Below are 11,953 nucleotides of genomic sequence, written 5' to 3' on the forward strand. Positions count from 1 at the left end.
CCCTTATCCTCGAGTGGGCTCTTGGCCTTGATAAGTGGTGATGCCTATGTAACAAAAAAATAAATAAATAAAATAATACCAAGTCAAATAATAAAATTGCAATTCCTGCATGTTTGTTCATTCTTACTAAAGTTTTGGAAATAAATTCCACATCATATTTGGTTTAATATCTGTTTTACATGATGGCATATGTTGGATGGCTTTCAGAAATTACTTTAACTAACCTATCTCTGCTCTGTGTTTTTTATTTATATAGTTTTGTTCACTTCAAACAAAGCATATTACCACTGAAGTGTATAATGTGATAAAAGCTAGATTTACGAGGAAGGAGTTGAGCAACAAAACATTTCAAGTAACATTTTATTTTTTGTAGGAAACAAAGAAACAGATAGCGAGGAGGAAATTTCAAAGACAATCTGCTTATGGAAAGTAATTATGAAAAGTAGAAAATCTTCTGAAATCCAAGAATCTCTACAATAAAGTGGCTCGAGTGGGTTGCACTGGAACCTTATCCCTAACCCTAAATGCAGGTGGCAACAGACCTCTCGCAATAAATAAAAACAAGACAAAAACAAAAATAATTCAAAGCATTGTCCTTTCTCGGACATCAAGAAATACAGTAAATGATTTAAAAAAAAAAAAATTAAAAAAATTGTTGAGCATTTGCATAGCTACACATGTAAAGACTTGAAAAAGTGAACCATGGGTTTACTTTTTCGAGTCTTGTCACTCTTGCTTCCCTTATTTTGTCCGTTAATCCTCACAGATATTTCTGACAGAGGAGGAAGAATTGCTTTTTTTTTTTTTAGGTTGGAATATTAATCTAACACTTAACATTGGTGAGTTTTTCACATTCAAGTAGGTTGGGAGTGGGGTTAAGTTCCTTACATGAAATGGCTTCAGGTCTTATCTTGGTGCGCTATTCTATGCAAGTACGACTTGAAGAAAAAGAAAAACTAATAGAATAAAGCAAAAAAGAGGTTTGTAATGTACATCGTGCCCCGAAGCCATTTTGAAAACAACTATTTTAACTATTTTAAATTTTTAACTATTTTAAATATTTTAACTATTTTAAATCCTTAAAAAAAATCTTTTTTAATCCGATATTTGTCTTCTTAAAATATTTGAGGCAAATTAGTAAATAAAAATGTTAATTGATTTTTAGCCAAACATTTTTTTTTTAATTCAATTTTCACCCCAGACACAGTGCCACTTTGAAGTAGGAGCTACTATCGGGGATATTATGAAGGAAGACGGGCAGCAACATGTTTGTTTACATTACACTTGAATTTCTGTACGTCAGTTGGGAAAGCAGAATCCCAGAAGGGAGTTCCAAAGTCTAGCAGTTCTGGAGAATAAACTATCGGAGTAGAAGGCTTTCTTACATCTAGGGATCTCTACTGTGTAGGGGTGGGATTTAGCTGCTTGTCGGGTTTGTCGGGGGTATTTATGCCGAGGGAGGTATAAGTGCTTGTAGTTCGTCAGAACATTGACCATTAAAATACTTGTAGAACAGGTAGAGGGATGCAACATCTTGTTGATGGGAAAGTTCAGGACCTATCAGGTGTGTGACTCTTTTGAACCCTGTCCAGGAGTAAGAGACTAGTAGCAGATGCACCAGCCCAAATGTGACAACAGTACTCCATACATGGGCAAATGGTGGCCTTATGAAGGTACAGGATACTTTCAGGATAAATAGCCGTCTAGCCTGCTAGAGAAAGCCCATCTTCTTTGCAGCAGCCTTATTGTGTAAAATTGTCAACCTTTTACACAGAATCAGCAATGTCATCATTTTGTGTGTAAATTTGACGGATAGTCAAAACACTAAAATTAATAATGAAAGTAATGTTTTTTTTTGCTTTTGTTTATTGTGTATTAATTCAAGTCTCCATACATTATTTGGAAAATAGGCGCTAAAATCAAGTTGCACACACTACAAATAAAAATTCTATAATAATTAAAATAATTTTAGGTTGTGGTGAAATTTGCTATTTCAGAATTGCCAATAGTCATTTTTATCTTATATTAAAATATTTTTTTCAAAATTGTAAACTTTTACTCAAAATTCTTTAAAGCTTTATATTGGGGAATGCTGGAATTTAAACAATTTAAATTTTTTAAAAATTAATTATTTTTTAGAATTGTTTGTTTCTTGTAATTCAACTAATTATATTATATGACCTGTGGAAATTCCACAGGGGATTCATTCATATGTAATATATTGATGTTGGCATTGTGTAAATGCCCAGTGTAAATGGAGACATTGTGTGGGCGATAGAGGGCAAATATAAACGCAGTAGTGTGAGCAAGTGCAACCCAGAAACACATAAGGTAATTTAGGATCTTCTCTGGGGATTTCCCTACCACATGGAAAGCCATCTTTAATGTAGGCACATATTCCATGCCCATGGTGATCTTAGGGGTCAGATTTGGAAGTTAGGTTAGAGTATCCTTTAACTACGAATTCATCTAAGAAAATAGTCGGTCCAATGCCAGTTTTGCTTAGGTCAGGTTTAGTCTCCTGTAATTGGGTTTCAACTTCTGGAAGGTTAGAACATAGACCTCTGATGTTGGAGAAGGAAACATGGTAGTCGGAGGGTCTATGTTGGATATTGGAGATCCAGGTTTAATTGTGTAGTTTTTTTTTTAAACTTTTCATGGTGTTTTTTTTTTTTGGATTTGTGGACTAGATCGACAGATTTGCTTAGAGTAGCACAAAGAGGGAAAGTAAGAGAGAAAAAGAAATAAAGAAATAAATATTTTTTGTAGCCCATAAGGTAAAGCTGTAACAATTACCCACTAATATGACATCGAGAAGCCCCACCAGAAGCTACTGCATGGTCTAGAATTCATTCACCAAATGGCAATACAGCATCCTTAGTACTTTGCACGTACTGATAGGACAGCTTCCTTAGTGATTAATCCAAGGTTCGGGTTCCTGACTATCAGGTGGATAACGTCAGCCCAGATAAAACATTTACCTCCAGCACCCTTACTAGTGACATGGCCACAAGGATAGACATACAAACAGAAAATTTCCGACAACTCTGGCGACTCTTCACACAAAATACTGCCAACCAGGAATTTGGTCACGGTTTATTTCCAATGAGAAGTATTCTCATGTCAGGGCTCTGACAAACCTGTACAGAGAGACCGAAGACCGTTGAGGATAGTGTCTAGTATTCATTCAATTGCTCTCTACAGTTTTTTTTTTTTTAATATTTCCTTTTAAGCAAAAACAATATTACTTACAAAATTGTCATCTCAAAAATAATCTAAAAATGACAAAATTTGATCAAGTAAATAATTTTTTTATGTAAAAGTTTTATGGAAAATTGTATATTTTGTTTCTTTCATATTCAGAATATGGCCGAAAACAGGGGAAATTAGATTATCTTCCTTACTTTTTTGAAGTTTGCGCTTTTTTGTTTTTTTAACTAATAGCAGATGTGCTACTCAATAAAATTTTGTATTTTTGCTATTTTCAAGATAACATTGTTTTTGATTGAAAGGACATATTTTTTTTTAATTATCGCTATAGTCTAATCATAAACAAGCACCTTTAGCAATATAATCTTGATCACATGGTACAATTGGGAAAAAGGTGGTTGATTAATTTCAATGCATCGAAAACCAAGCTTCTCGCATTTCATCATAATCACTGACCCTCGTCCGACTCCAATTGAGATAATGGCTCTCGTTTTGACAAGCTTCACTCCTATGGAACACATACATCAAATCTGTTGCCAAGATTGCTGGAAAAATGGTTGGATCATTCTACTGCTCCAGTAGGTATCTCACTGCCGATGGAATTCGTTATTTGTATAAGAGCTAAATACGTCCTAAAACAGAGTACTGTTGCCAAATCTAGGCAGGAGCTTCTTGGTGCGCTAAATCTTGCCTTGATAGTGTTCAAAACTGGCTTTGAAACCTAGTAGGTGCCCTACAACGTCTTTCTCACAGAAGAGATGTTGCACTGCCCCCCCACCCCGGCCAAACTTTCACAAGAAACACTCAACCATTAAACAATTTTCCTCATTTTCTATCTGTGCCTAATTCTAAAACGCAGATTTAATGAACAATGCTTCTTTCCTAGAACTGCCCACCTGTGAAACATTGTTCCACTGGTCTGCTTCCTGGACGATTACAATATGGTTGCCTTTATGTCCGATGTAAACAGGTTCTTGTTGAGCTGTCCCCTTAAATAATCCAAAGTCTACCCAATCTGCACCATTAACCCTTATCCTTGAGTAGCCTACGGGCCTTGATAAGAGATGACTTCCTTAAAAAAAAAATTAAATAGCAATTCAATTTAATTACTAATTAAATTATTATTCTAGATTTTGTTTTATTCAAGTAAGTGATTAATAACAAAATAAATAAAAATGTTACTTATGCAGGTGCTAAAATAACGTTATTATTTAGGGGAGAAAAAAACTATTCTATATTTTTACCTAACAATTTAATAAACAAAAGATACTATAAAAATTGAATTTAATTTGAAAATGCTATCTAAACAAAATAACACAAATATAAAGAAATAAAGAATACACACACACACACACACACACACACACACACACACGAGAAGTGGTTAGACAATTTGATAACAAGATAGCGATTGTTGGTTTCAAGTAGTGATCCATTTCCAATTGTTAAAAAGAAAACATTAGAAATAAGTTTCCTTGACTACAACACCACCACCACCACAATTGCTTCTTGCTTTTCTGTCACTCATATTCTTTCGATTTATGTAGCACTCCACTACAGTACACCTGGTTTATCTTGATTGTTACCGTGCACACCTCTATACAGGAATGTTTTATACATCGGGAGAAAGGTGGGAGACAACTTAAACAAATAATCAGAGAGGAATGAAATGATGTAAATAATTGATAGAGGAAAAAAAGAAAAATTAGGTTTATATGACGTCACAATGCAACCCTAACTTTGTAATGGAATTCTGTAAATTTTTAAGACACAATCGAAATGTATTAATTGTAAGGTACGTGCAAAATGAATGGCCGATCCTCAAAATGTATACACATTTTGGCCCCTCTTCATTTAAAAAATTCAAAAATTCAGAAAATTAACCCATTTTTAATTTTTAGTATTTATTAATTAAATATCATAGAATATAACGAACCCATTATTTTTTTAAAACATTTGTGAAATTGTATTATTTTATGTAAACAAAACTATAAAGTTTTAAATAACAAAAATATATATATATATATATATATATATTTGCTTTTCTTTATAAAAATAAAGCGTCGTGGATGTTAACAATTAAAAAAAAATCAGGAACATTAACAAAAACATAAAAAAAAAGAATTATATTGATTAATATCCGAAAACTTTATTTGCAGAAAATTTAAATGCAATGTTTTATGTTATAAGTGGTGGCCATTGTTGTACGTGCAAGCGCGCCTATATTTATTTTTATTCTATATAGAAGCAGTAAATATTGGTATTCAAAATACAGAATAAGTAAAATTATTTTATTTATTTTGTTTCATTTGTTAGTTCAGATTCGTATTTTTGATCCATTAATTTTTCTCATCTTACACCAAGGGTTGGCAACTCATTCGACCCTGCGGGCCCGATCGTGTAATAACGATAGGTTGTGGGCCAGTAACATAAGTGCATAAACACCAAAATTACAAATGCAATGTCAATCTAAATATTTAAAAACTATAATGAAAATAAACATTGAGAAATCAGAAATACGTTTCAAAGGGTAAGAAAAAAAAAAAAAAAAAAAAAACAACCAAACGAAATGGATAAAATTATGATGCGTAGGTGTGAAATTGTAACTGAAAAAATAAAAATATGGCCCATTGAAAGATTCCAGCAACTTACATAGGGTAGGTGGTAGAGGTAAGCGATGAGGGGTCACTGTTAAAGGGAAAGCTGACTGAGACAACATTGTCACTTTAAAGATTTTCCTGTCGGTTAGTTGATCAAATCAGCTCTCAGATTTTGTTTTATGCTTATTTTTCATTTTTTATGCGGCAATAGATGATTGTGTTTTGATTAAATTTTTGTGGTCATAGTATTCAAATTCGATCGGGTGGCTCAGAGAAAGATGACTGCAAGCTTTCTTTGGAATTCGAAAGCCTCGACTCATGTTAAAAATAGTCATTGGTAATTAGACTTGCAGGCTGGAGGTTGCCGACCCTTGTCTTACACTGGCAACACGAAAATTAAATTATAAACACAGATACACTTTTGGGTGATCGTACACGAGTGCTAACCTTCTAGTGAAACATGCATCGGCTCCGATGTTGTACGCAGTTCGACTTAGGGAGCGCCTAGTGTTTCTGATTTATTATGGCTTTTTTATTTTGGCTTGTTCAGATTGTTTTGTTTTTTTTTAGATGGATATTTTTTTATTTTGGCTTGAATTTTGCAAATTATTTTGTTATTATACGATTTTTTTAAATACATATCGGGATTAGTAGGAGAAATGAAATGGTCTCATGTCGATGAGGCCATGTATAGAGAGGTTTATAACATGAAAAGTGAAAAAATATTAGATAATTTTGAAACATTTGGAGAGCATATGCATGAAAAATATGGTAACTAAAAAAAAAAATCCCATAAGCTTTGGGAAAAAACATATTTTGAACAATTGAAATTTTTTTTTTTTTCAAAAATAAAAAATAATTATTAAAACAAAAACCGTTGTGTTCTCGTCGAGTAGTTTTTATTTTATTCAAGAAAATAAAAGGTACTCATGCACTTATTGAGCCGTGCTGAAATAATGACATTATTTAGAAAACCATTCTTAACATGGGGATTGGAGGGTGTTGTGTACTTATTCTGTACTTTCACCTAACAATTTAATAAAAACAGGCATTGTAAAACTTTAATTAAAGTTGAAAATACTATTTAAAAATAGTGCGGATCAATAAGTGCACTAGCACCAAATAACATTTCACTGTTTCGATCGACGACATTCCATGAGAGGTAGGTATACGCTAAAGCTTTTTGTTTTTCACCACAAGTGCTAATTTCAACTTACACCAATTTTCCTGATAACTATAATCTCCGGCAAAAAAAAAAAAAAAAAATCCATCCAAAACAGAAAAAAAATCATACGATGTGAGATTTCTCTCACAAGGTTTTTGCCCTGGCAGAATGAAAGAAAACCAAACAGGAATTACAACAAGCTCACCTTAAAACTTCAACGTAAATTTTATTAAAGTAAAAAAGGTCCATGTTGCAAAAGATGCGTCATCTTCACAGCTATCTGCCACTATGGGCTGGTAACATTCCCGAAGGGAATAATAGTTTATCTTTAATAAAGGCTGGGAAGAATTCCCGCTGACGAAGTAGTGTGCAGGTTGGATATGTTGAGGTGACTTCCAAGTCTGATGCTGCTAGCTGGCATCCACAGGGAGTTCTTGTAGAAACTGTCCAACAGCGGACAAATGACAGGTCAAACAGTAGACCTTAATTTCGTCTTGACAGACATTAAATTGTAGCACAAGCGTGCAAATATAAATTCGCCCTACTTAAGGGCATTGGTAATTGCAATGATAAAGTTCCGCTCCACATTTAGGCATTAAAACGTCTCGAAGCAACAAAGTATTTTTGCTGCCTCGATTCGAGTGAGAAATCCAGTCTTTCCAACTCTGCATCTTCTCGGATTCTGATCTGAAAAGGGAATTTGGCACCAAGAACATTCTCGGCAGTTGACATGCAATTTGATTGGTTAAAATAAATCCGTGGGCGGAAAAACCATCCAATAAAAGGCTTGCTTATTTCTGCAGAATTTCTTACAAATAACAAAGCAAAGCGCAAAGTTCAAGCCAAAATAAAAAAAAAAAAAAAAAAAGTAGGCCACACACGCAAAAATTGTTTCTTCGTAAATATAATTGTTCCCTAAGCCGAACTGCGTACAACATCGGAGCTGATGCATATTTCGCTAGAGGGGTAGCACTCGTGTACGTCAGCCATATTAAAAATGAAATTTACGCTATACATTAGGGACTGCCAAAATTCACCACAGAATTACCCCACCCTATATGTAACACGATGTAAAACTTTAATTAAACTTGAAAATACTTTTTAAGAATAGGGTGAATAATCAATAAGTGCACTAGCACCAAATAACATTTCACCGTTTCGATCGACGATATTATCAATGTAATTTGTGTACCATTTAAAAGAAGGGCAAAATAAACTAGTAATAATTTAAAAAAATTGTTTCATCGTACGAAAATAATGAAATTGCGAGACGAAAATCGTGTTTACATAATTGGCGCTTTAAAATAACGTTCTCATGTAGTAAGCATTTCGAACGTGAAAACATACCTGTATTAAATACAGGTATGTTTTCACGTTCGAATTTAATAAATCTAGCAGAAATCAACTAATGGTCAGATTTTCGTTAAATTTTCGATACTTATCCATTTTAGAATGAAATTACATATAAAATGCAGTTTCCGTAAAATATACCCCCACCCCATATTTATTTTTTCGAAATTTGAACAAAATATATTTAAATCTATCAACATTTCTATTTATTATGAAACATAAGAGTTCAAATAAGTAAAACATTTTTTTTCAATTTAAATACACATATTGAACAAAAAATTACCTTGAAGTTGCAATTAAAAAAAAAAAATGACATAAAATTTAATGTTTTTTTAATAGCGTTTTTTCGAATTAATATATACTATAATCAGTTCAATTGCCAAGAAAAAGAAACTTCCTAAAAATTAATTAATTTTTAAAAGATTAAAACGATTAAAATTCCATTATTTCAAAATGTTCCGTTACAACAGATTTTTGTTTAATTTTTTTTTTTAATATTAAGTTTTAATATAAACATGACTCGTCAGCTATTTTATGGCCAGATTTAAACCGATTTGAAAATATTGCACAAATATTAAGCATTTTGTAGGCATCCCCTCCCCCTCAGGTCTCTTTTTACCGAACAAAATATGGAACCCCGTACGTACCCAAATAAACATTCAGTAAAACCGTATTTCATATTTAATATACAAATGTTTATAATATTATTAATCGTTAAACTGTAAATTTTAAAACCTAACAAAATTATAAAAGATTAATTATTAATTGCAGTTTGAAGAAAATAAACAAAGGTTTTAAAAAAAAAATCATTAAGTCGCTTTTGCTTTTCCATAGTTCGTATAGTTAACGCAAATCTGACGTCACGGAAACATGCGGTCCATTTTTCGCAATCGTTTGTTTGGCAGACCCTACTATACATTTAAGTAAATAAACATTAAAAAAGTTGGCATTTTTTTTTTTTTTTTACGAGAGTACCCAGCGTAGTATAAACACCCCCAACCTACCTCCCCATGTTAAGAACGACTTCCGGAGTAAACACTCCAAACCTCGAGAGCCGTTCTTAACAGGTTAGGATTGTTTATTCCGAAAGCCGTTCTTAACTTGGGGAGGTTGGAGGTGTTTCTACTACGCTGGGTACTCTCGTAAAAAAAAATAAAATAAAAATAAAATAAAAAATACCATAAACTGTCAGCGTCTCTGACCCCCCCCCCCAAAAAAAACCCCAAAAAACAAATAAACAAACAAGAATGGTTTCTCCCCGCCGCCACCCATCTCAAAACAAAAGCCAACACTTAAAACATATCAGGAAATGTATTTTCGTTTTCTCTTTTCCGTTTCGGGAACTCCTGTTTAATTTTATGTTCACCTTTTGGCTGTTGTAATCCATTATCGAATTCACCGAGTCAATATGGACAACCATAGGGGTCGATCTATATAAACACCAATAATTTTATTCCCAACATGACCACCATACAAAAGACTTTATTCAACAAAAATTAATAAACGTGGGCTTGCTTCTCAAAACTACGCCTGACCTTGTGTCTAACCTCCTCCTGGCAAGGAAATTCTACTGCCATGTTAAACGTTATATCGAACTTAAGGTTAGTGTTGTTTGTGGTTAACAAAAGGGATTTTTTTTTTTTTTTTTTTTACCTGTCTTTCTTACGTTTATTGTCGTAATAAATAAAGCAAAGAAACAACCCATAAAAATAAACGCAATGAATTTATTTTATTTATTTATTTTTCGAATTTTAATACAGAATATATAAATACATGTTTATAGTACGCTCTCTGGGTACTCTCGTAAAAAATACCCAAATCGTTGCATTTCATGCTGACATACAAAATTATTTGCGCAGTTTACAGACCATGCTGAGAAAGCCATTCTTAACATTATGAGAGAGGGAACTGCCTTTTAATGTACCTATTTACTATGCCTCCCCACGGGACAGAGTTAGACACCAGGGTCGTTTTTTAACGTGGAGAAAAGGTACAAAAATAAAAATTGTCTCAGTCGTGAAGGATTTCTCCTCCACCGAAAGAGAACAAGAAATAGAAGTGCAGCATCTGGAGAACAGATACTACACTTTGATCTTGTCCCGAAGGCCTATTAATGTAATAAACAAAAGATATCGTAAAAATTGAATTTAACTAGAACATCAAATCTAAAAATCAGTACTGTCCGGAAACGGCACAAAATACCAAATATTTTTTGTTTTCAACATGATTTTTTACGAAATTCATGAAAATAACCTTTCAACAATTAGAAACAGCTTTTTTCTTGGGGGGGGGGGGTTAGAATTTTCTTGCCAGGAGGTTAGACACAAGATCAGACGTAGTTTTGAGAAGCAAGCCCACTAGGATAAGCGCACTCTGGCCCTCTGTCCTATAAAAATGCCCCAGCAATCCCTACCTCAGGCGATTAAACTAACCCTTTCTCTCAGAGAGAAGGTAATGCCTAGGTGACTGAACCTTCCAAGATCCAACAGGATCATACATCAGCCCCAAAACAACAAAACCACATTTGGAATAAATGTTGTTGACCATTCCTTGAGTTCAATGCATGAAGGCTGCAACAAACCACGTCGACACAATAAATAAATAAATAATGAACTGTTCGCGATCAGATGTAATCTAATCATTTTCTGTAAGCACTTGTTTACGTTAACGGACCTTACTTCATGTGCTGAAGAAACTTACAGGTCCAATATTTACTATTTTAAATGTTCATATGATATTTAATAACTTTTATTGTTTCGATTAATTTCGCAGATGTATTTCTTTAAAAATAAATTGTCGGTAAAAAATGCTTTAAAATAAGTTAAACCACACAAAACTTATCCAGGTAGGTAGAAGGGTAACATATCTTATATATTGGATTCTTTATCAATTTTTCCGTTTGTTGTCTATACTAAGAAAATCCGTAATGATTTTTCGTTTCAGGAACCCGAATTTAATTCTGTGTGATTTCTTTTCGGCTGTTGTTAACCCAATATTGTCTATCTTAGAGGCAGATTTACAAACAGATTTTATATATCTTAAAAGAGGAACAGGGTTCAAATGAATTGACATTCATCTTTTGAAGAGGAAAAACTAAAAGTTTCTGTTTTTAACAAGGCCAACGCAAAATTCAAAGACGAAAAAAAAAATGGTTGTACGAGAAGAGAAAAACAATGAAATAAACGAATGCTTTACTTACCCCCAAACAAGGTAATTTGTTTTTGTGGTTTTTGGCCAGGCGAATTCACCAAAAATAACCTGATCTCCTTTCTCGCCAATTTCCTTTTTATTGATATTGTATGTACGAAGAATACTAAGAACGTCAGCCATGCTTTCTCCTTCGGAAGAAACTCAAATTGACGATGGCTTGATAAAAATCTTGCATCAAAACAACAGCCAAGTGAAATGGCGGTTGACTGCGCCCGGAACGCCATCTACCGGCAAAACATACGTTATTCAAAGGTGGATAACTCATAATTTTTTTTAAGCAATTTTTCTCTATCTGAACACTATTTTTTTTATATAGATTTCATTCAGTGGTTATGATAATGTTGATAATGTAATTTGCTAAAATATAATCTAGAAAAATTCGGGTTCAGAAAAGCCTAGTTATATATATATATATATA

At 33.2% G+C, this 11,953-nt stretch overlaps 1 protein-coding gene across 1 annotated transcript in view; it reads right to left on the minus strand.

Moving 5' to 3' along the window:
- Nucleotides 1–11,753, minus strand: part of LOC145268754 (parafibromin-like) — a 59,908-nt gene extending 48,155 nt beyond the window's left edge. Inside the window, exon 1 of the mRNA XM_080124350.1 lies at nt 11,525–11,753. Within this exon, the coding sequence (XP_079980476.1) occupies nt 11,525–11,655 (131 nt within the window). The 5' untranslated portion in view covers nt 11,656–11,753. The remainder of the gene's footprint in view (nt 1–11,524) is intronic.
- Between the last annotated feature and the right edge of the window lie 200 nt (nt 11,754–11,953).

The sequence above is a fragment of the Euprymna scolopes genome, chromosome 44, assembly GCF_053919585.1.
Source record: "Euprymna scolopes isolate OS-2025 chromosome 44, ASM5391958v1, whole genome shotgun sequence".
Taxonomy (NCBI): domain Eukaryota; kingdom Metazoa; phylum Mollusca; class Cephalopoda; order Sepiida; family Sepiolidae; genus Euprymna; species Euprymna scolopes.